At 43.9% G+C, this 23,811-nt stretch overlaps 1 protein-coding gene and 9 non-coding genes across 10 annotated transcripts; 1 reads left to right on the forward strand and 9 right to left on the reverse strand.

Annotated features, from left to right (window-relative positions):
* Positions 1-895: 895 nt before the first annotated feature.
* Positions 896-1,003, reverse strand: LOC127527326 (U6 spliceosomal RNA). Its single transcript, XR_007934626.1, has one exon. It is a non-coding gene; the product is annotated as a U6 spliceosomal RNA (small nuclear RNA).
* A 1,564-nt stretch (positions 1,004-2,567) lies between these two features.
* Positions 2,568-2,675, reverse strand: LOC127527327 (U6 spliceosomal RNA). Its single transcript, XR_007934627.1, has one exon. It is a non-coding gene; the product is annotated as a U6 spliceosomal RNA (small nuclear RNA).
* A 1,568-nt stretch (positions 2,676-4,243) lies between these two features.
* LOC127527319 (U6 spliceosomal RNA) lies at positions 4,244-4,350 on the reverse strand. Its single transcript, XR_007934619.1, has one exon. It is a non-coding gene; the product is annotated as a U6 spliceosomal RNA (small nuclear RNA).
* A 1,563-nt stretch (positions 4,351-5,913) lies between these two features.
* Positions 5,914-6,020, reverse strand: LOC127527320 (U6 spliceosomal RNA). Its single transcript, XR_007934620.1, has one exon. It is a non-coding gene; the product is annotated as a U6 spliceosomal RNA (small nuclear RNA).
* Positions 6,021-7,586: 1,566 nt separating this feature from the next.
* LOC127527321 (U6 spliceosomal RNA) lies at positions 7,587-7,693 on the reverse strand. Its single transcript, XR_007934621.1, has one exon. It is a non-coding gene; the product is annotated as a U6 spliceosomal RNA (small nuclear RNA).
* Positions 7,694-9,257: 1,564 nt separating this feature from the next.
* LOC127527322 (U6 spliceosomal RNA) lies at positions 9,258-9,364 on the reverse strand. Its single transcript, XR_007934622.1, has one exon. It is a non-coding gene; the product is annotated as a U6 spliceosomal RNA (small nuclear RNA).
* Positions 9,365-10,928: 1,564 nt separating this feature from the next.
* LOC127527323 (U6 spliceosomal RNA) lies at positions 10,929-11,035 on the reverse strand. Its single transcript, XR_007934623.1, has one exon. It is a non-coding gene; the product is annotated as a U6 spliceosomal RNA (small nuclear RNA).
* Positions 11,036-12,590: 1,555 nt separating this feature from the next.
* LOC127527324 (U6 spliceosomal RNA) lies at positions 12,591-12,697 on the reverse strand. Its single transcript, XR_007934624.1, has one exon. It is a non-coding gene; the product is annotated as a U6 spliceosomal RNA (small nuclear RNA).
* A 1,564-nt stretch (positions 12,698-14,261) lies between these two features.
* LOC127527325 (U6 spliceosomal RNA) lies at positions 14,262-14,368 on the reverse strand. The gene has a single exon (XR_007934625.1). It is a non-coding gene; the product is annotated as a U6 spliceosomal RNA (small nuclear RNA).
* Positions 14,369-16,749: 2,381 nt separating this feature from the next.
* On the forward strand, positions 16,750-19,872 carry LOC114644162 (uncharacterized). Its single transcript, XM_028792395.2, has 6 exons — positions 16,750-17,935; positions 18,043-18,260; positions 18,355-18,467; positions 18,589-19,034; positions 19,129-19,456; positions 19,561-19,872. The coding sequence occupies exons 1-6, from the start codon at positions 17,532-17,534 to the stop codon at positions 19,870-19,872; spliced, it is 1,821 nt and encodes a 606-aa protein (XP_028648228.2). The 5' UTR covers positions 16,750-17,531.
* Positions 19,873-23,811: the final 3,939 nt, after the last annotated feature.

Here is a 23,811-nt window from a genome sequence, read left to right on the forward strand (position 1 = left end):
GGAAAAGAAAAAAATAGCTGGTTTTCTCGAAAACTCAATGTACTATCCTATCCAAACATGAACTGAAGTTATCGCGACCATTCAAATCTCTGCTGTATTAGATAAGGAGAGACCAACCACTGACGCCCTTCTCTGGACATTAAGAATTTTGTCTGACGCTGAGACAGCGCCATCTTTGGCTAAAACTGGCATGACGCTCAACTCCAGATTCCCTCGCTGAGAGAAACGTAAAAGTAAACAGCTGAATTTCCATTAACGGCATACGCCGGGAGAGAAGAAACTGTATTACTCACAGCAGAAATACCCCATCCTCACCAAAGAGGGAGCGAAGACTGACTTTGGTTGACGGCGCAACATGGAGGTAGTTCGTAATTTCCACACTCAGAAGGGTGAGGACCGCGTTACGTCAGAGGAGTTTGGTTTTAGCATCGTCGCATATTAAAACAAAGAGCCGTTGGAGTTCTGTCCGTACTCCTTTATGTTGACTCTCGCTTCGAAAAAAATATCCCTGTCGTGTATCGGACAATGCCATTTATGATTTAGTGTCTGGCATGAGGGACTTTCCAGTACCCCGTTCTCGGCTGGGAAAACTTGCCGACGGTACAGAGAAGAAGACAGTGACTACCGAAAGCTTGGAATTAGTCGGGAAAAGGATGGCAACCGGACTGACCATAGATGTAAGTCACATTCCTGTCCCATGTCTCCCTCACCATTTCAGGATCGAGTTGCAGGGTGGAGTGCAATGTTTTTTGAGCATTGCCTTTACCGTTACCAGATCTTCCCAACCCTCATAGGAGCTGTACAGCATCACCCGAACTTCATTTTGCTGACTCTGTGTGATAGTTCAAAGGAAGAAGATTCGTTGAAGTGACAAACGACTGTGACGTATTTAGGAAGAAAAGAGGAGCGCTTCACGATTTTTGCGTGTCATCCTTGCGCAGGGGCCATGCTAATCTTCTCTGTATCGCTCCAATTTTAGTTGATGTACTGCCAGAGCAAGTACAGATTTGGGGGGAAGGCTCTGTGCTTATGTACGGGGGACGCACCACCTCGTCAGACTATTGTGGTGTAATTCGCTTGACTGTTCAGCTCAAATTACCTGGTTTCAGTCTCTTCTAATGATTAAACACCATGGATAGTAGTGTGGAGAAGCAGCAGACAATGGCCAGCGTAGCATCCAGCGTCTCTCTTTGCCATTTTCCAGTATAAAATTCAGAGAGAGGGCACCTAGGCTTATGCAAATTTCATATAACATGTGCCCCGCCCCAAGGGCGGGCCGCATTTGGGGGCGTGGTCACCGTCACTTGCTGAATTTTCTCAGAGGTTGATTTCTTTGCTCATACTAGAAATACACCAATTTTCGGGATGAATTTTTCTGGCTGGAACACCACTGAGAAGGATTGAGAATGTGTACAGGCACCGTGAAATCCTTGCTTTTGCCTACAGGAAATGATCAACTCTGACGCTAACCTACTCAAAGATACATTAAACTGTTAAAAATAAAAATATAATCATCGAAATATTAGAAGAAAAAAAATGATAGAAATGATTAAAGACAAAACTCTTCATCCTCCTTGGAAATTAAAGATTGAATTTTAAATGGCCAAACTGCTGATCCCAGGATCCAACCATTGCCGTCAGTTAATTAATCCGTCGTCTTTTTAGAAACGTGGAAAAGAAAAAAATAGCTGGTTTTCTCGAAAACTCAATGTACTATCCTATCCAAACATGAACTGAAGTTATCGCGACCATTCAAATCTCTGCTGTATTAGATAAGGAGAGACCAACCACTGACGCCCTTCTCTGGACATTAAGAATTTTGTCTGACGCTGAGACAGCGCCATCTTTGGCTAAAACTGGCATGACGCTCAACTCCAGATTCCCTCGCTGAGAGTAACGTAAAAGTAAACAGCTGAATTTCCATTAACGGCATACGCCGGGAGAGAAGAAACTGTATTACTCGCAGCAGAAATACCCCATCCTCACCAAAGAGGGAGCGAAGACTGACTTTGGTTGACGGCGCAACATGGAGGTAGTTTGTAATTTCCACACTCAGAAGGGTGAGGACCGCGTTACGTCAGAGGAGTTTGGTTTTAGCATCGTCGCATATTAAAACAAAGAGCCGTTGGAGTTCTGTCCGTACTCCTTTATGTTGACTCTCGCTTCGAAAAAAATATCCCTGTCGTGTATCGGACAATGCCATTTATGATTTAGTGTCTGGCATGAAGGGACTTTCCAGTACCCCGTTCTCGGCTGGGAAAACTTGCCGACGGTACAGAGAAGAAGACAGTGACTACCGAAAGCTTGGAATTAGTCGGGAAAAGGATGGCAATCGGACTGACCATAGATGTAAGTCACATTCCTGTCCCATGTCTCCTTCACCATTTCAGGATCGAGTTGCAGGGTGGAGTGCAATGTTTTTTGAGCATTGCCTTTACCGTTACCAGATCTTCCCAACCCTCATAGGAGCTGTACAGCATCACCCGAACTTCATTTTGCTGACTCTGTGTGATAGTTCAATGGAAGAAGATTCGTTGAAGTGACAAACGACTGTGACGTATTTAGGAAGAAAAGAGGAGCGCTTCACGATTTTTGCGTGTCATCCTTGCGCAGGGGCCATGCTAATCTTCTCTGTATCGCTCCAATTTTAGTTGATGTACTGCCAGAGCAAGTACAGATTTGGGGGGAAGGCTCTGTGCTTAAGTACGGGGGACGCACCACCTCGTCAGACTATTGTGGTGTAATTCGCTTGACTGTTCAGCTCAAATTACCTGGTTTCAGTCTCTTCTAATGATTAAACACCATGGATAGTAGTGTGGAGAAGCAGCAGACAATGGCCAGCGTAGCATCCAGCGTCTCTCTTTGCCATTTTCCAGTATAAAATTCAGAGAGAGGGCACCTAGGCTTATGCAAATTCATATAACATGTGCCCCGCCCCAAGGGCGGGCCGCATTTGTGGGCGTGGTCACCGTCACTTGCTGAATTTCTCAGAGGTTGATTTCTTTGCTCATACTAGAAATACACCAATTTTCTGGATGAATTTTTCTGGCTGGAACACCACTGAGAAGGATTGAGAATGTGTACAGGCACCTTGAAATCCTTGCTTTTGCCTACAGGAAATGATCAACTCTGACGCTAACCTACTCAAAGATACATTAAACTGTTAAAAATAAAAATATAATCATCGAAATATTAGAAGAAAAAAAAAATGATAGAAATGATTAAAGACAAAACTCTTCATCCTCCTTGGAAATTAAAGATTGAATTTTTAAATGGCCAAACTGCTGATCCCAGGAGCCAACCATTGCCGTCAGTTAATTAATCCGTCGTCTTTTTAGAAACAGTGGAGAAAAGAAAAAAATAGCTGGTTTTCTCGAAAACTCAATGTACTATCCTATCCAAACATGAACTGAAGTTATCGCGACCATTCAAATCTCTGCTGTATTAGATAAGGAGAGACCAACCACTGACGCCCTTCTCTGGACATTAAGAATTTTGTCTGACGCTGAGACAGCGCCATCTTTGGCTAAAACTGGCATGACGCTCAACTCCAGATTCCCTCGCTGAGAGAAACGTAAAAGTAAACAGCTGAATTTCCATTAACGGCATACGCCGGGAGAGAAGAAACTGTATTACTCGCAGCAGAAATACCCCATCCTCACCAAAGAGGGAGCGAAGACTGACTTTGGTTGACGGCGCAACATGGAGGTAGTTCGTAATTTCCACACTCAGAAGGGTGAGGACCGCGTTACGTCAGAGGAGTTTGGTTTTAGCATCGTCGCATATTAAAACAAAGAGCCGTTGGAGTTCTGTCCGTACTCCTTTATGTTGACTCTCGCTTCGAAAAAAATATCCCTGTCGTGTATCGGACAATGCCATTTATGATTTAGTGTCTGGCATGAAGGGACTTTCCAGTACCCCGTTCTCGGCTGGGAAAACTTGCCGACGGTACAGAGAAGAAGACAGTGACTACCGAAAGCTTGGAATTAGTCGGGAAAAGGATGGCAATCGGACTGACCATAGATGTAAGTCACATTCCTGTCCCATGTCTCCTTCACCATTTCAGGATCGAGTTGCAGGGTGGAGTGCAATGTTTTTTGAGCATTGCCTTTACCGTTACCAGATCTTCCCAACCCTCATAGGAGCTGTACAGCATCACCCGAACTTCATTTTGCTGACTCTGTGTGATAGTTCAAAGGAAGAAGATTCGTTGAAGTGACAAATGACTGTGACGTATTTAGGAAGAAAAGAGGAGCGCTTCACGATTTTGCGTGTCATCCTTGCGCAGGGGCCATGCTAATCTTCTCTGTATCGCTCCAATTTTAGTTGATGTACTGCCAGAGCAAGTACAGATTTGGGGGGAAGGCTCTGTGCTTAAGTACGGGGGACGCACCACCTCGTCAGACTATTGTGGTGTAATTCGCTTGACTGTTCAGCTCAAATTACCTGGTTTCAGTCTGTTCTAATGATTAAACACCATGGATAGTAGTGTGGAGAAGCAGCAGACAATGGCCAGCGTAGCATCCAGCGTCTCTCTTTGCCATTTTCCAGTATAAAATTCAGAGAGAGGGCACCTAGGCTTATGCAAATTTCATATAACATGTGCCCCGCCCCAAGGGCGGGCCGCATTTGTGGGCGTGGTCACCGTCACTTGCTGAATTTTCTCAGAGGTTGATTTCTTTGCTCATACTAGAAATACACCAATTTTCGGGATGAATTTTTCTGGCTGGAACACCACTGAGAAGGATTGAGAATGTGTACAGGCACCGTGAAATCCTTGCTTTTGCCTACAGGAAATGATCAACTCTGACGCTAACCTACTCAAAGATACATTAAACTGTTAAAAATAAAAATATAATCATCGAAATATTAGAAGAAAAAAAATGATAGAAATGATTAAAGACAAAACTCTTCATCCTCCTTGGAATTAAAGATTGAATTTTAAATGGCCAAACTGCTGATCCCAGGAGCCAACCATTGCCGTCAGTTAATTAATCCGTCGTCTTTTTAGAAACGTGGAAAAGAAAAAAATAGCTGGTTTTCTCGAAAACTCAATGTACTATCCTATCCAAACATGAACTGAAGTTATCGCGACCATTCAAATCTCTGCTGTATTAGATAAGGAGAGACCAACCACTGACGCCCTTCTCTGGACATTAAGAATTTTGTCTGACGCTGAGACAGCGCCATCTTTGGCTAAAACTGGCATGACACTCAACTCCAGATTCCCTCGCTGAGAGAAACGTAAAAGTAAACAGCTGAATTTCCATTAACGGCATACGCCGGGAGAGAAGAAACTGTATTACTCGCAGCAGAAATACCCCATCCTCACCAAAGAGGGAGCGAAGACTGACTTTGGTTGACGGCGCAACATGGAGGTAGTTCGTAATTTCCACACTCAGAAGGGTGAGGACCGCGTTACGTCAGAGGAGTTTGGTTTTAGCATCGTCGCATATTAAAACAAAGAGCCGTTGGAGTTCTGTCCGTACTCCTTTATGTTGACTCTCGCTTCGAAAAAAATATCCCTGTCGTGTATCGGACAATGCCATTTATGATTTAGTGTCTGGCATGAAGGGACTTTCCAGTACCCCGTTCTCGGCTGGGAAAACTTGCCGACGGTACAGAGAAGAAGACAGTGACTACCGAAAGCTTGGAATTAGTCGGGAAAAGGATGGCAATCGGACTGACCATAGATGTAAGTCACATTCCTGTCCCATGTCTCCTTCACCATTTCAGGATCGAGTTGCAGGGTGGAGTGCAATGTTTTTTGAGCATTGCCTTTACCGTTACCAGATCTTCCCAACCCTCATAGGAGCTGTACAGCATCACCCGAACTTCATTTTGCTGACTCTGTGTGATAGTTCAATGGAAGAAGATTCGTTGAAGTGACAAACGACTGTGACGTATTTAGGAAGAAAAGAGGAGCGCTTCACGATTTTGCGTGTCATCCTTGCGCAGGGGCCATGCTAATCTTCTCTGTATCGCTCCAATTTTAGTTGATGTACTGCCAGAGCAAGTACAGATTTGGGGGGAAGGCTCTGTGCTTAAGTACGGGGGACGCACCACCTCGTCAGACTATTGTGGTGTAATTCGCTTGACTGTTCAGCTCAAATTACCTGGTTTCAGTCTCTTCTAATGATTAAACACCATGAGTAGTAGTGTGGAGAAGCAGCAGACAATGGGCAGCGTAGCATCCAGCGTCTCTCTTTGCCATTTTCCAGTATAAAATTCAGAGAGAGGGCACCTAGACCTATGCAAATTTCATATAACATGTGCCCCCGCCCCAAGGGCGGGCCGCATTTGTGGGCGTGGTCACCGTCACTTGCTGAATTTTCTCAGAGGTTGATTTCTTTGCTCATACTAGAAATACACCAATTTTCGGGATGAATTTTTCTGGCTGGAACACCACTGAGAAGGATTGAGAATGTGTACAGGCACCGTGAAATCCTTGCTTTTGCCTACAGGAAATGATCAACTCTGACGCTAACCTACTCAAAGATACATTAAACTGTTAAAAATAAAAATATAATCATCGAAATATTAGAAGAAAAAAAATGATAGAAATGATTAAAGACAAAACTCTTCATCCTCCTTGGAAATTAAAAATTGAATTTTAAATGGCCAAACTGCTGATCCCAGGAGCCAACCATTGCCATCAGTTAATTAATCCGTCGTGTTTTTAGAAACGTGGAAAAGAAAAAAATAGCTGGTTTTCTCGAAAACTCAATGTACTATCCTATCCAAACATGAACTGAAGTTATCGCGACCATTCAAATTTCTGCTGTATTAGATAAGGAGAGACCAACCACTGACGCCCTTCTCTGGACATTAAGAATTTTGTCTGACGCTGAGACAGCGCCATCTTTGGCTAAAACTGGCATGACGCTCAACTCCAGATTCCCTCGCTGAGAGAAACGTAAAAGTAAACAGCTGAATTTCCATTAACGGCATACGCCGGGAGAGAAGAAACTGTATTACTCGCAGCAGAAATACCCCATCCTCACCAAAGAGGGAGCGAAGACTGACTTTGGTTGACGGCGCAACATGGAGGTAGTTTGTAATTTCCACACTCAGAAGGGTGAGGACCGCGTTACGTCAGAGGAGTTTGGTTTTAGCATCGTCGCATATTAAAACAAAGAGCCGTTGGAGTTCTGTCCGTACTCCTTTATGTTGACTCTCGCTTCGAAAAAAAATATCCCTGTCGTGTATCGGACAATGCCATTTATGATTTAGTGTCTGGCATGAAGGGACTTTCCAGTACCCCGTTCTCGGCTGGGAAAACTTGCCGACGGTACAGAGAAGAAGACAGTGACTACCGAAAGCTTGGAATTAGTCGGGAAAAGGATGGCAATCGGACTGACCATAGATGTAAGTCACATTCCTGTCCCATGTCTCCTTCACCATTTCAGGATCGAGTTGCAGGGTGGAGTGCAATGTTTTTTGAGCATTGCCTTTACCGTTACCAGATCTTCCCAACCCTCATAGGAGCTGTACAGCATCACCCGAACTTCATTTTGCTGACTCTGTGTGATAGTTCAATGGAAGAAGATTCGTTGAAGTGACAAACGACTGTGACGTATTTAGGAAGAAAAGAGGAGCGCTTCACGATTTTGCGTGTCATCCTTGCGCAGGGGCCATGCTAATCTTCTCTGTATCGCTCCAATTTTAGTTGATGTACTGCCAGAGCAAGTACAGATTTGGGGGGAAGGCTCTGTGCTTAAGTACGGGGGACGCACCACCTCGTCAGACTATTGTGGTGTAATTCGCTTGACTGTTCAGCTCAAATTACCTGGTTTCAGTCTGTTCTAATGATTAAACACCATGGATAGTAGTGTGGAGAAGCAGCAGACAATGGCCAGCGTAGCATCCAGCGTCTCTCTTTGCCATTTTCCAGTATAAAATTCAGAGAGAGGGCACCTAGGCTTATGCAAATTTCATATAACATGTGCCCCGCCCCAAGGGCGGGCCGCATTTGTGGGCGTGGTCACCGTCACTTGCTGAATTTTCTCAGAGGTTGATTTCTTTGCTCATACTAGAAATACACCAATTTTCGGGATGAATTTTTCTGGCTGGAACACCACTGAGAAGGATTGAGAATGTGTACAGGCACCGTGAAATCCTTGCTTTTGCCTACAGGAAATGATCAACTCTGACGCTAACCTACTCAAAGATACATTAAACTGTTAAAAATAAAAATATAATCATCGAAATATTAGAAGAAAAAAAATGATAGAAATGATTAAAGACAAAACTCTTCATCCTCCTTGGAAATTAAAGATTGAATTTTAAATGGCCAAACTGCTGATCCCAGGAGCCAACCATTGCCGTCAGTTAATTAATCCGTCGTCTTTTTAGAAACGTGGAAAAGAAAAAAATAGCTGGTTTTCTCGAAAACTCAATGTACTATCCTATCCAAACATGAACTGAAGTTATCGCGACCATTCAAATCTCTGCTGTATTAGATAAGGAGAGACCAACCACTGACGCCCTTCTCTGGACATTAAGAATTTTGTCTGACGCTGAGACAGCGCCATCTTTGGCTAAAACTGGCATGACACTCAACTCCAGATTCCCTCGCTGAGAGAAACGTAAAAGTAAACAGCTGAATTTCCATTAACGGCATACGCCGGGAGAGAAGAAACTGTATTACTCGCAGCAGAAATACCCCATCCTCACCAAAGAGGGAGCGAAGACTGACTTTGGTTGACGGCGCAACATGGAGGTAGTTCGTAATTTCCACACTCAGAAGGGTGAGGACCGCGTTACGTCAGAGGAGTTTGGTTTTAGCATCGTCGCATATTAAAACAAAGAGCCGTTGGAGTTCTGTCCGTACTCCTTTATGTTGACTCTCGCTTCGAAAAAAATATCCCTGTCGTGTATCGGACAATGCCATTTATGATTTAGTGTCTGGCATGAAGGGACTTTCCAGTACCCCGTTCTCGGCTGGGAAAACTTGCCGACGGTACAGAGAAGAAGACAGTGACTACCGAAAGCTTGGAATTAGTCGGGAAAAGGATGGCAATCGGACTGACCATAGATGTAAGTCACATTCCTGTCCCATGTCTCCTTCACCATTTCAGGATCGAGTTGCAGGGTGGAGTGCAATGTTTTTTGAGCATTGCCTTTACCGTTACCAGATCTTCCCAACCCTCATAGGAGCTGTACAGCATCACCCGAACTTCATTTTGCTGACTCTGTGTGATAGTTCAATGGAAGAAGATTCGTTGAAGTGACAAACGACTGTGACGTATTTAGGAAGAAAAGAGGAGCGCTTCACGATTTTGCGTGTCATCCTTGCGCAGGGGCCATGCTAATCTTCTCTGTATCGCTCCAATTTTAGTTGATGTACTGCCAGAGCAAGTACAGATTTGGGGGGAAGGCTCTGTGCTTAAGTACGGGGGACGCACCACCTCGTCAGACTATTGTGGTGTAATTCGCTTGACTGTTCAGCTCAAATTACCTGGTTTCAGTCTCTTCTAATGATTAAACACCATGAGTAGTAGTGTGGAGAAGCAGCAGACAATGGGCAGCGTAGCATCCAGCGTCTCTCTTTGCCATTTTCCAGTATAAAATTCAGAGAGAGGGCACCTAGACCTATGCAAATTTCATATAACATGTGCCCCGCCCCAAGGGCGGGCCGCATTTGTGGGCGTGGTCACCGTCACTTGCTGAATTTTCTCAGAGGTTGATTTCTTTGCTCATACTAGAAATACACCAATTTTCGGGATGAATTTTTCTGGCTGGAACACCACTGAGAAGGATTGAGAATGTGTACAGGCACCGTGAAATCCTTGCTTTTGCCTACAGGAAATGATCAACTCTGACGCTAACCTACTCAAAGATACATTAAACTGTTAAAAATAAAAATATAATCATCGAAATATTAGAAGAAAAAAAATGATAGAAATGATTAAAGACAAAACTCTTCATCCTCCTTGGAAATTAAAGATTGAATTTTAAATGGCCAAACTGCTGATCCCAGGAGCCAACCATTGCCATCAGTTAATTAATCCGTCGTCTTTTTAGAAACGTGGAAAAGAAAAAAATAGCTGGTTTTCTCGAAAACTCAATGTACTATCCTATCCAAACATGAACTGAAGTTATCGCGACCATTCAAATTTCTGCTGTATTAGATAAGGAGAGACCAACCACTGACGCCCTTCTCTGGACATTAAGAATTTTGTCTGACGCTGAGACAGCGCCACCTTTGGCTAAAACTGGCATGACGCTCAACTCCAGATTCCCTCGCTGAGAGAAACGTAAAAGTAAACAGCTGAATTTCCATTAACGGCATACGCCGGGAGAGAAGAAACTGTATTACTCGCAGCAGAAATACCCCATCCTCACCAAAGAGGGAGCGAAGACTGACTTTGGTTGACGGCGCAACATGGAGGTAGTTTGTAATTTCCACACTCAGAAGGGTGAGGACCGCGTTACGTCAGAGGAGTTTGGTTTTAGCATCGTCGCATATTAAAACAAAGAGCCGTTGGAGTTCTGTCCGTACTCCTTTATGTTGACTCTCGCTTCGAAAAAAATATCCCTGTCGTGTATCGGACAATGCCATTTATGATTTAGTGTCTGGCATGAAGGGACTTTCCAGTACCCCGTTCTCGGCTGGGAAAACTTGCCGACGGTACAGAGAAGAAGACAGTGACTACCGAAAGCTTGGAATTAGTCGGGAAAAGGATGGCAATCGGACTGACCATAGATGTAAGTCACATTCCTGTCCCATGTCTCCTTCACCATTTCAGGATCGAGTTGCAGGGTGGAGTGCAATGTTTTTTGAGCATTGCCTTTACCGTTACCAGATCTTCCCAACCCTCATAGGAGCTGTACAGCATCACCCGAACTTCATTTTGCTGACTCTGTGTGATAGTTCAATGGAAGAAGATTCGTTGAAGTGACAAACGACTGTGACGTATTTAGGAAGAAAAGAGGAGCGCTTCACGATTTTGCGTGTCATCCTTGCGCAGGGGCCATGCTAATCTTCTCTGTATCGCTCCAATTTTAGTTGATGTACTGCCAGAGCAAGTACAGATTTGGGGGGAAGGCTCTGTGCTTAAGTACGGGGGACGCACCACCTCGTCAGACTATTGTGGTGTAATTCGCTTGACTGTTCAGCTCAAATTACCTGGTTTCAGTCTCTTCTAATGATTAAACACCCTGAGTAGTAGTGTGGAGAAGCAGCAGACAATGGCCAGCGTAGCATCCAGCGTCTCTCTTTGCCATTTTCCAGTATAAAATTCAGAGAGAGGGCACCTAGGCTTATGCAAATTTCATATAACATGTGCCCCGCCCGCCGCATTTGTGGGCGTGGTCACCGTCACTTGCTGAATTTTCTCAGAGGTTGATTTCTTTGCTCATACTAGAAATACACCAATTTTCGGGATGAATTTTTCTGGCTGGAACACCACTGAGAAGGATTGAGAATGTGTACAGGCACCGTGAAATCCTTGCTTTTGCCTACAGGAAATGATCAACTCTGACGCTAACCTACTCAAAGATACATTAAACTGTTAAAAATAAAAATATAATCATCGAAATATTAGAAGAAAAAAAATGATAGAAATGATTAAAGACAAAACTCTTCATCCTCCTTGGAAATTAAAGATTGAATTTTAAATGGCCAAACTGCTGATCCCAGGAGCCAACCATTGCCGTCAGTTAATTAATCCGTCGTCTTTTTAGAAACGTGGAAAAGAAAAAAATAGCTGGTTTTCTCGAAAACTCAATGTACTATCCTATCCAAACATGAACTGAAGTTATCGCGACCATTCAAATCTCTGCTGTATTAGATAAGGAGAGACCAACCACTGACGCCCTTCTCTGGACATTAAGAATTTTGTCTGACGCTGAGACAGCGCCATCTTTGGCTAAAACTGGCATGACGCTCAACTCCAGATTCCCTCGCTGAGAGAAACGTAAAAGTAAACAGCTGAATTTCCATTAACGGCATACGCCGGGAGAGAAGAAACTGTATTACTCGCAGCAGAAATACCCCATCCTCACCAAAGAGGGAGCGAAGACTGACTTTGGTTGACGGCGCAACATGGAGGTAGTTCGTAATTTCCACACTCAGAAGGGTGAGGACCGCGTTACGTCAGAGGAGTTTGGTTTTAGCATCGTCGCATATTAAAACAAAGAGCCGTTGGAGTTCTGTCCGTACTCCTTTATGTTGACTCTCGCTTCGAAAAAAATATCCCTGTCGTGTATCGGACAATGCCATTTATGATTTAGTGTCTGGCATGAAGGGACTTTCCAGTACCCCGTTCTCGGCTGGGAAAACTTGCCGACGGTACAGAGAAGAAGACAGTGACTACCGAAAGCTTGGAATTAGTCGGGAAAAGGATGGCAATCGGACTGACCATAGATGTAAGTCACATTCCTGTCCCATGTCTCCTTCACCATTTCAGGATCGAGTTGCAGGGTGGAGTGCAATGTTTTTTGAGCATTGCCTTTACCGTTACCAGATCTTCCCAACCCTCATAGGAGCTGTACAGCATCACCCGAACTTCATTTTGCTGACTCTGTGTGATAGTTCAAAGGAAGAAGATTCGTTGAAGTGACAAACGACTGTGACGTATTTAGGAAGAAAAGAGGAGCGCTTCACGATTTTGCGTGTCATCCTTGCGCAGGGGCCATGCTAATCTTCTCTGTATCGCTCCAATTTTAGTTGATGTACTGCCAGAGCAAGTACAGATTTGGGGGGAAGGCTCTGTGCTTATGTACGGGGGACGCACCACCTCGTCAGACTATTGTGGTGTAATTCGCTTGACTGTTCAGCTCAAATTACCTGGTTTCAGTCTCTTCTAATGATTAAACACCATGGATAGTAGTGTGGAGAAGCAGCAGACAATGGCCAGCGTAGCATCCAGCGTCTCTCTTTGCCATTTTCCAGTATAAAATTCAGAGAGAGGGCACCTAGGCTTATGCAAATTTCATATAACATGTGCCCCGCCCCAAGGGCGGGCCGCATTTGTGGGCGTGGTCACCGTCACTTGCTGAATTTTCTCAGAGGTTGATTTCTTTGCTCATACTAGAAATACACCAATTTTCGGGATGAATTTTTCTGGCTGGAACACCACTGAGAAGGATTGAGAATGTGTACAGGCACCGTGAAATCCTTGCTTTTGCCTACAGGAAATGATCAACTCTGACGCTAACCTACTCAAAGATACATTAAACTGTTAAAAATAAAAATATAATCATCGAAATATTAGAAGAAAAAAAATGATAGAAATGATTAAAGACAAAACTCTTCATCCTCCTTGGAAATTAAAGATTGAATTTTAAATGGCCAAACTGCTGATCCCAGGAGCCAACCATTGCCGTCAGTTAATTAATCCGTCGTCTTTTTAGAAACGTGGAAAAGAAAAAAATAGCTGGTTTTCTCGAAAACTCAATGTACTATCCTATCCAAACATGAACTGAAGTTATCGCGACCATTCAAATCTCTGCTGTATTAGATAAGGAGAGATCAACCACTGACGCCCTTCTCTGGACATTAAGAATTTTGTCTGACGCTGAGACAGCGCCATCTTTGGCTAAAACTGGCATGACGCTCAACTCCAGATTCCCTCGCTGAGAGAAACGTAAAAGTAAACAGCTGAATTTCCATTAACGGCATACGCCGGGAGAGAAGAAACTGTATTACTCGCAGCAGAAATACCCCATCCTCACCAAAGAGGGAGCGAAGACTGACTTTGGTTGACGGCGCAACATGGAGGTAGTTTGTAATTTCCACACTCAGAAGGGTGAGGACCGCGTTACGTCAGAGGAGTTTGGTTTTAGCATCGTCGCATATTAAAACAAAGAGCCGTTGGAGTTCTGTCCGTACTCCTTTATGTTGACTCTCGCTTCGAAAAAAATATCCCTGTCGTGTATCGGACAATGCCATTTATGATTTAGTGTCTGGCATGAAGGGACTTTCCAGTACCCCGTTCTCGGCTGGGAAAACTTGCCGACGGTACAGAGAAGAAGACAGTGACTACCGAAAGCTTGGAATTAGTCGGGAAAAGGATGGCAATCGGACTGACCATAGATGTAAGTCACATTCCTGTCCCATGTCTCCTTCACCATTTCAGGATCGAGTTGCAGGGTGGAGTGCAATGTTTTTTGAGCATTGCCTTTACCGTTACCAGATCTTCCCAACCCTCATAGGAGCTGTACAGCATCACCCGAACTTCATTTTGCTGACTCTGTGTGATAGTTCAATGGAAGAAGATTCGTTGAAGTGACAAACGACTGTGACGTATTTAGGAAGAAAAGAGGAGCGCTTCACGATTTTGCGTGTCATCCTTGCGCAGGGGCCATGCTAATCTTCTCTGTATCGCTCCAATTTTAGTTGATGTACTGCCAGAGCAAGTACAGATTTGGGGGGAAGGCTCTGTGCTTAAGTACGGGGGACGCACCACCTCGTCAGACTATTGTGGTGTAATTCGCTTGACTGTTCAGCTCAAATTACCTGGTTTCAGTCTCTTCTAATGATTAAACACCATGGATAGTAGTGTGGAGAAGCAGCAGACAATGGCCAGCGTAGCATCCAGCGTCTCTCTTTGCCATTTTCCAGTATAAAATTCAGAGAGAGGGCACCTAGGCTTATGCAAATTTCATATAACATGTGCCCCGCCCCAAGGGCGGGCCGCATTTGTGGGCGTGGTCACCATCACTTGCTGAATTTTCTCAGAGGTTGATTTCTTTGCTCATACTAGAAATACACCAATTTTCGGGATGAATTTTTCTGGCTGGAACACCACTGAGAAGGATTGAGAATGTGTACAGGCACCGTGAAATCCTTGCTTTTGCCTACAGGAAATGATCAACTCTGACGCTAACCTACTCAAAGATACATTAAACTGTTAAAAATAAAAATATAATCATCGAAATATTAGAAGAAAAAAAATGATAGAAATGATTAAAGACAAAACTCTTCATCCTCCTTGGAAATTAAAGATTGAATTTTAAATGGCCAAACTGCTGATCCCAGGAGCCAACCATTGCCGTCAGTTAATTAATCCGTCGTCTTTTTAGAAACGTGGAAAAGAAAAAAATAGCTGGTTTTCTCGAAAACTCAATGTACTATCCTATCCAAACATGAACTGAAGTTATCGCGACCATTCAAATCTCTGCTGTATTAGATAAGGAGAGACCAACCACTGACGCCCTTCTCTGGACATTAAGAATTTTGTCTGACGCTGAGACAGCGCCATCTTTGGCTAAAACTGGCATGACGCTCAACTCCAGATTCCCTCGCTGAGAGAAACGTAAAAGTAAACAGCTGAATTTCCATTAACGGCATACGCCGGGAGAGAAGAAACTGTATTACTCGCAGCAGAAATACCCCATCCTCACCAAAGAGGGAGCGAAGACTGACTTTGGTTGACGGCGCAACATGGAGGTAGTTCGTAATTTCCACACTCAGAAGGGTGAGGACCACGTTACGTCAGAGGAGTTTGGTTTTAGCATCGTCGCATATTAAAACAAAGAGCCGTTGGAGTTCTGTCCGTACTCCTTTATGTTGACTCTCGCTTCGAAAAAAATATCCCTGTCGTGTATCGGACAATGCCATTTATGATTTAGTGTCTGGCATGAAGGGACTTTCCAGTACCCCGTTCTCGGCTGGGAAAACTTGCCGACGGTACAGAGAAGAAGACAGTGACTACCGAAAGCTTGGAATTAGTCGGGAAAAGGATGGCAATCGGACTGACCATAGATGTAAGTCACATTCCTGTCCCATGTCTCCTTCACCATTTCAGGATCGAGTTGCAGGGTGGAGTGCAATGTTTTTTGAGCATTGCCTTTACCATTACCAGATCTTCCCAACCCTCATAGGAGCTGTACAGCATCACCCGAACTTCATTTTGCTGACTCTGTGTGATAGTTCAATGGAAGAAGATTCGTTGAAGTGACAAACGACTGTGACGTATTTAGGAAGAAAAGAGGAGCGCTTCACGATTTTGCGTGTCATCCTTGCGCCTGCTGGGAGCCGATCTGCTGTGCTATTTTGTCCTTCTTTTGTTCTATTTTCTCGGGTGATTGACAAGCAGCCCTGTGCAGCGATTGGCTCACGCGGAAACGCCTGTGTTCTAATTGGTCGAGGTGTTCTACTTTTGAAAGTTTTGTGAACTCTGACTGGCTGAACAAGATTTGTTCTATTTTTTTTTGCTCCGAAAGACCCGCCTCCCCGCCTAAAAGCGGCGATGTCATGTTCTTTCTTTTATCTTCAAGTGGGCCCGCTGGTACTATTAAAATGGTACTATTGCTGCTACTATTAGTACCCAAGAATTATAGTGAAGTGAAATAAAACGTGAAGTTTTAATGTACTTAATTTTATTTTCTTATGTGCATATTAACGAAAGTGTTCTTTTTTTTTTCTTTTTAGCGACTACATAGCGATACTTTGACAAGTAGTGTAATAAGTAATATAACTATAAAATAGTGCTGCTGCTATACTGTACAAGGATTATAGTGAAGTGAAATAAAAAAGATGTAGTTTAATCTAATGAGAATTTATTTCTTTTGTACATATTAATGAAAGTATTCTTTTTTTTTTTTTTTTTTCATTTTAGCAAACTGGTTTCAGTAATATAGATATCTGTAAATAGTCTGGACAGAATTGCGTTATAATTGTGTTTGTTAATAATGAATAATAATAATAATAATAATAATAATAATAATGCTAACAATAGGAAATTGCAGTGTAACAATGTAGTTGTAATATTATTAAAGGCCTTAAAAAAAATCCAGCACTAGTATTACCAACCATTTTATTTATTTTGTGTCTATGTTCCCTTACTCTTTCAGAATTAACTTTCTGGTATCCCTTGCCATGGCTGCCACTAGTGTTCTTACGTGAGTCTTTGTTTGTAGTAGCAGTGTTCCTCTTAAAACAAAGGTTTCTTTTTTTAATTGACGTAATGGTTGATTGCGTTATTTTAATAGACCCAACATCGCCTGCGGTGTTGACATGTAAGTATTCATAGGTTAAATAACACAAAGATTCATTCAAAAAGTTTTTGGAATATCGGGCTTGGCGCTTATAGACTTTGTTCAAAGGTGGCGGTTTATCATCCTGTTGTTCCCTTGTTCCTTTTTTCTTTTTGCATGCTCAGTTACTCTTTATTTGATCTCTGTTGGAGGCAACGTGGCTTGGTGCAGACTATATGTAGGTTGTAACCTATTAGTTGTTCCATGAAGGCCAATTTGTAATATTCTGAAATTTCTTTTAATTTCAGTTTTTGATAACCTACACTTTAAATGTAAATGTCTGCCAGTTTCCTGCGGATCTGTTTCAGGTCGCTCGTTGCATTCCAGCTGGTTAAATTTGAAGAAAAACAGAGGTGTTGTAAAACTTTGGAATGGAACTGTAACTTTCTCTTGGTTTGTCTGATTTATCCAGCTTGAATCCTGTGCCACAGTTCCGCCGCGAGACCTCCGGCGAACTGACCCTGAAGGCCTCCGCCGAGGCGATCCAGGTCGCCAAGGCATACGGCCTGAGCGCCACCGTGCCGTACAGGGTCAAGTCGGCCGAGATGGTCAAGGAGCAGGCCAGGAGACAGGTGCGGGCAGCAGGCGGTGACCCCGGGGACTCCAGGCTGGTGCGCAGCGTCAGCGAGCTCCAGTTTGGACAGTACCGGGGTCAAACTTTTAAATGGTTGCTGACCCATGACCTCGGCTATGCCGTCATGGTGTTGGCAACCCACCAGAGGGAGCGCGAAGATGGCCAGGTGTCGGATAGCCCGCTGGCGAGCAATAAGAACGCCCTGGAGTCCTACGCCTGGCTCTTTCCCGATGTGAAGACGGCCATCCGTCGTCGACGGGAGAGAGACGGGTCGGCCAGGACCCTGGACGAGGGCAAGAGGCTCGTCGGCTTCGGCCAACATGGACACCTGACGTTTGAGGCCCTTTACGATGCGGAAGATCGGGAGGCTAAGAGGTGAGAGACTTTTGGGTGGGGTCTGAGGGGAAGGGCACAGCAAGGTAGTGGGACCCTGCTTCCATTTGTTCACCTGTTACCGTTCCCACTTTCGTACCGCAACGCAGTTACATCAAATGGCTCCGGCGCCAGACCACCAAAGTCGGGACCAAGATGCATGCGCTCCAGCTGTATGTGCGGCGGAGAGACGAGGCAAAGGCAGCAGCAACCTCCTCCCTTCCCAAAACCACCACTGTTACCCCCACCGCCTCTCTCTCTGCAGCAGCCTCCGTCGTCGAGATTCCCGATGACGTGCTGCTGTCGGCCAGCATGGAGTTGGAGGCTGGTAAGTGACCGCCACCCATGGAAACTGGTGGTGGCTCCTTCACTTTTTCTGTTTAACCTGTTATTTGTTTGAATTTGTAAACAATCTTCCCCAGCATCTACCTCCCAGTCTGCAACCAGTGGAGGGCCCGTGCCATCCCAGCGCTCCCAACCGACGGCTGATCCGGGAAAGCAGCCTTCGCAAATGCTGTCTGTAGCCAGGAGAGAGGTGAGTTAAAAGGATGTGTTTGTTTGAATTGCATTGCCGGGAAAGGAACAGGGCCTGTCTGATTCTTTTTGTTTCTTTTTCTCTTGCTCATGCCGTCTCTCTTTCTCTCTCACACACACAGCTACTTTTACCCGAGGGCTGGAGGACTTCCCTACCCAAAGAACAGCATGTGTGGGTAAGTCGGGCCCTTTTCACCAGGGGCAAGGATGGAAAGCCTGTTCTGACGTCCAACCTTCGCCTTTGGTGGTATCCTCCCGGCCCCCGCAACGTGCACCTCCAGCCCCCGACATCGCCCGACACCTTTTTTCAGCGCCCGTTCTTCCTGTGGATGCCGTACCGCATGTGGGGCTACAAGCTGTCCTGCACGGTGTGCAGCCACAGGTTGTCGGGAGCCGGACTCTACAGGACCGTCCGGAGGGTCCTGGAGTCAGACGGATGGTACTTTATGGCCACGGAGTACCTGGAGTGCCGGCGCTGCAAGAAGAAGGTGGCGGGCTGGTCACAGGATGTCTTGGATCAGCTGCACTGCACCCATCGGGATGACTTTCCAGCTATCCTGACTTACAGGTCAGACAAGGAGTCTCCGATGGCTGGGTCAACTCTCCATAGGTAGACGGGCACACACGGGCAGTCCTAACGTCTCTGTTCTGTCTCAACACAGATTATCCTGCGACAAAAAGCTCATGGGGCAGATGCGTGAGCGCACGCTGGGCAACGGGGCCACCCGGCTGCGCAGATATCTGCTCGAGGAGCACGTCAAGTCCTGGTTGGAGCGGTCCAGACAGTTCATGTTCGCGGTCACCAAGTTCATCACATCGGGTGCCGAGCCATCTACGACTACGCCTCGACCACCACGGATGACCCCGGTTCCCGGTGTAAAGTGGTTGCTGTCCATCTATGCCAGGGAGGTGGCTTCGAGGATAGAAGAGACCAAGGCCCGGATCACCTCCATCTTTGGCTCATTCTTGAAGATGGACTCAACCAAGAAGGTGAGCAATATCGCCATCCCCTCCTTCCTTCCTTCCTTCCTTCCTTCCTTCCTTCCTTCCTTCCTTCCTTCCAGGTTACCGTCACTCTCCCTTTCATCGTTCAGGTGACCAAGAAACTTGCTGGTGCCGCGGCAGGAACGGCAGCCTGGGTGACCAACGTGGGGAATGAGTATGGCCAGGTCTTAATCAGCGTCCTCACTGCAGCCGAGGGTGCTGGCCTGTACCCCATGGCCACCGTGCTGATGCGGCGATACCGTGATGCCGGTGTGTCCCCGCCTCTGGTCCTCTATGTGGACCGAGACTGCTGTTCCCACGGGGGACCATCCAAGGTGTCCCTCTTATTCCATCAGTGGGATCAGCTAGTGGTGCGGCTCGACGTGTGGCACCTGATGCGACGCTTCGCGGAGAAGGATTGAGAATGTGTTCAGGCACCGTGAAATCCTTGCTTTTGCCTACAGGATATGATCAACTCTGACGCTAACCTACTCAAAGATACATTAAACTGTTAAAAATAAAAATATAATCATCGAAATATTAGAAGAAAAAAAATGATAGAAATGATTAAAGACAAAACTCTTCATCCTCCTTGGAAATTAAAGATTGAATTTTAAATGGCCAAACTGCTGATCCCAGGAGCCAACCATTGCCGTCAGTTAATTAATCCGTCGTCTTTTTAGAAACGTGGAAAAGAAAAAAATATCTGGTTTTATCGAAAACTCAATGTACTATTCTATCCAAACATGAACTGAAGTTGTCACAACCATTCAAATCTCTGCTGTATTAAATAAGGAGAGACCAACCACTGACGCCCTTCTCTGGACATTTAGAATTTTGTCTGACGCTGAGACAGCGCCATCTTATTACTGTATTACTCGCAGCAGAAATACCCCATCCTCACTAAAGAGGGAGCGAAGACTGACTTTGGTTGACGGCGCAACATTGAGGTAGTTTGTAATTTCCACACTCAGAAGGGTGAGGACTGTGTTACGTCAGAGGAGTTTGGTTTTAGCATCGTCGCATATTAAAACAAAGAGCCGTTGGAGTTCTGTCCGTACTCCTGTATGTTGACTCTCGCTTCGAAAAAAATATCCCTGTCGTGTATCGGACAATGCCATTTATGATTTAGTGTCTGGCATGAAGGGACTTTCCAGTACCCCGTTCTCGGCTGGGAAAACTTGCCGACGGTACAGAGAAGAAGACAGTGACTACCGAAAGCTTGGAATTAGTCGGGAAAAGGATGGCAATCGGACTGACCATAGATGTAAGTCACATTCCTGTCCCATGTCTCCTTCACCATTTCAGGATCGAGTTGCAGGGCGGAGTGCAATGTTTTTTGAGCATTTCCTTTACCATTACAAGATCTTCCCAAACCTCATAGGAGCTGTACAGCATCACCCGAACTTCATTTTGCTGACTCTATGTGATAGTTCAATGGAAGAAATTTCGTTGAAGTGACAAATGCCTGTGACATATTTATGAAGAAAAGAGGAGTGTTTCCACGATTTTGCGTGTCATCTTCAACAAGTCATGGGACTTGTTCTTTCTGTGACAGATTATAGAACTGAAGCAGTCAAACCTTGCATTTGTTTGACCACTTCGCCCAGCCATCATTTAATTTCTCCAACTTCCTCTTCAGTTTGCCTTCATTCTCAGAATACTTCTTTCATTTTGCGGTCGTTCACTAATCGATAAAACCAAATGCCCAGAACAAACACAAGTAGTTCTCTGATGATAGGATAAGCAATTGATGCTGCTTATAACAAAAACCAAAATGGCATTAAGGTAATTGAAAAAGAAATCTTCCTTGACATGATTTGACCCTGAAAAGACATGTAAATTTCACATGAAAATTTTTTAAACCCATAAGAAGTTTTTAAAGTGTAAAACTTGGAACAGCATGAAGAGTAATAGAAGTTGTCACAAAAAGATATTCTCTTGTAGTAATGAGAGAAAAATCGACAGCATGTAAATGATACACACAGGTTTATTTCATCATTTTTAGGATAGTCGATTTACAATTTTCTAAATGTAGGGATATTACGATGACTTATTCAAGAATTCGACTCCATGATGAGAGGTCTACTTTCAGCCTAAGAGGAGGTGCAGGAGTGTTGGCAGTAATATGAAGCTGACACCAAACACAAACATCAGTGTAACATCAATGTCAATGTCAATTCACATCATCATCAGTATTCTTCTATTCAAACAATATTCCAGTTTGTTCTAAAACTGGTTTTACAGCTTCTGGGTTGTTCTGGGGCGGGTGGGGGGTCTTGTGGTTAGGGGATTTATATTACAAAGGAGTTGCAATTTGCTCTCGGTTCTTAGGTGGTCAAAGAAAACCTAGGGTCTTTTAAACAAATGGCAGCTCGTTTGTGACTTACAGCACTAACATACCACTGATAAAGGTAAAGTAGTATACATCACCATTTTATAGCATGATGTTACTTCATCCAGTAGATGGCAGCAAAATACTGTCCTGAAATTTCTTTGGGCTTAACACTGCTGATAGGTCATAAGGGGATTGTTTGTTTGCTTTTTTTTTTCTTGTGTTAAGTTTGTTTGCAAGTTCAAGATATGAATTTGTCATATCCTGGCCTTCATGGAATCCACTCTTGTTTACAATCTCTTTAACCCTATGCAGGGTTCCTATGAAGAGAATCTGCTGGTTCTTTAGAGAACCCTGGTTTGTCATTGTTGGATTAACAGATGTCTTTCTTGAAATTGATGTCTCCTCACAGAAGATGACATAGGTTGTGTAAGTGCCAACATATTCCTTCATGTCTGCACCATATGCATCTTCAAAAACATCCTAGCTGGGATGGCGACATTGCTTTAGCACTCCAACCCAGAGGTCCAACCCTGATCATTACAAAAGTGAGCCTACAGTGTTGTCAGTTAACCTGATCAGATTAAAATTTCTCTAAAGATAATCAGGGAATTGGGATGCTAATTTTCCAATATTGTAACTTAGTCATCCAAAAGCTCCAGTGAAAACTGTGAATTTGCTTCAAGAGTGAAATAAACTCTGGTCAGAATGACGGATGAAAACTCCATAAGAGAAAGGGCATAGAGTTTAGAAGCAAAGAATCCAGTGCTGGAGAACAGTATTTTGAGAAAACAGCAATATGGTTTCACCAGTTCTTACTAACAAAAACCAAACCCTGTCATGTTTAGATTCATCGCATAATTACAACCTGTGCTCGGTTGCTCAGATCCACTGATGAACCAGGCATAGATGAGCCATGTAAGAATTAAAATTGAGAGAAAACAGTCATTATGTTGGAGAGATCAAGCACTACAGAGAAACAGGTCAAACAGCAGCACTTGAAATCTTCATCTTTGAAAATCATTAGGTCAGATTATCTCAAGGCAACACATAAGCTACCACAGCTCCCTTGATGAAACACAACTGTATTTATCAATAGAGCCTGATGACCCCGACTCTCTTGATTCACTGACACAATGTCTTACATGTGTTTCTGAATGGATGAGAAGTCATTTTCTCAAACTAAATAAAGAGATAACAGAAATTTTAGTGATTGGCAATAATGAATACAATGAGGTTATTAGAAATAAACTTGATGCATTAGGATTAAAAGTCAAGATGGAGGTAAAGAATTTGGGGGTAATTACTGACTCTGACCTAAATTTTAAATCACATATTAATTGGATTACCAGGACAGCATTTTTTCACTTAAGGAATCTAGCAAAAGTTAGACTCCTTATAACTTTGCAAGATGCTGAAAAATTAGTTCACACTTTTGTTTTTAGTCGACTAGATTACTGCAATGCACTCCTCTCAGGACCACCCAAAAAAAGACATCAATCAATTACAACGAGTGCAGAATGCAGCTAATAGAATCTTAACTAGGAAAATAAAATGAGCACATCTCTCCAGTTTTGATGTGACAACATTGGTTACCCATGAGATTTAGAATTGACTTTAAAATACTGTTTATCGTTTACAAAGCCTTAAATAATCTTCTCCATCCTATATTTCAGAATGTCTTTCACCTTACACTCCAAATCATAACCTTAGATCTTCAAATGAGTGTCTGCTTATAATTAAGCTAAACGTAAAAGAAGTGGTGAGGCGGCCTTCTGCTGTTATGCACCAAAAATCTGGAATAGCTTAATATGGCGGAGCACTTTAATAATCCGGTAAAAAACCCATTACTTTAACATGGCTTTCTCATAGCTACTGTACATTTTAGTGTAACCCTGATATTATGTATATGGATTTAATGATAATTTTTATCATGGCTCTGCAATCCATACTAATTCCAACTTTTCTCTGCTGTTCTTTTTCCGTTTTTTTCTGTGGTGGCGACCTGCACTGCTACCACCTGATC

This window comes from Erpetoichthys calabaricus, chromosome 3, assembly GCF_900747795.2.
Source record: "Erpetoichthys calabaricus chromosome 3, fErpCal1.3, whole genome shotgun sequence".
NCBI classification, from domain to species: Eukaryota; Metazoa; Chordata; class Cladistia; order Polypteriformes; family Polypteridae; genus Erpetoichthys; species Erpetoichthys calabaricus.

Excerpts from the sequence above, each read along its gene's own strand:
- LOC114644162 (XM_028792395.2), top strand. The coding sequence starts at position 17,532 with ATGGTCAAGGAGCAGGCCAGGAGACAGGTGCGGGCAGCAGGCGGTGAC. Across the intron at positions 17,936-18,042 it reads GAAGATCGGGAGGCTAAGAG|TTACATCAAATGGCTCCGGC; the intron begins GTGAGAGACTTT and ends ACCGCAACGCAG. Across the intron at positions 18,468-18,588 it reads TGTCTGTAGCCAGGAGAGAG|CTACTTTTACCCGAGGGCTG; the intron begins GTGAGTTAAAAG and ends TCACACACACAG.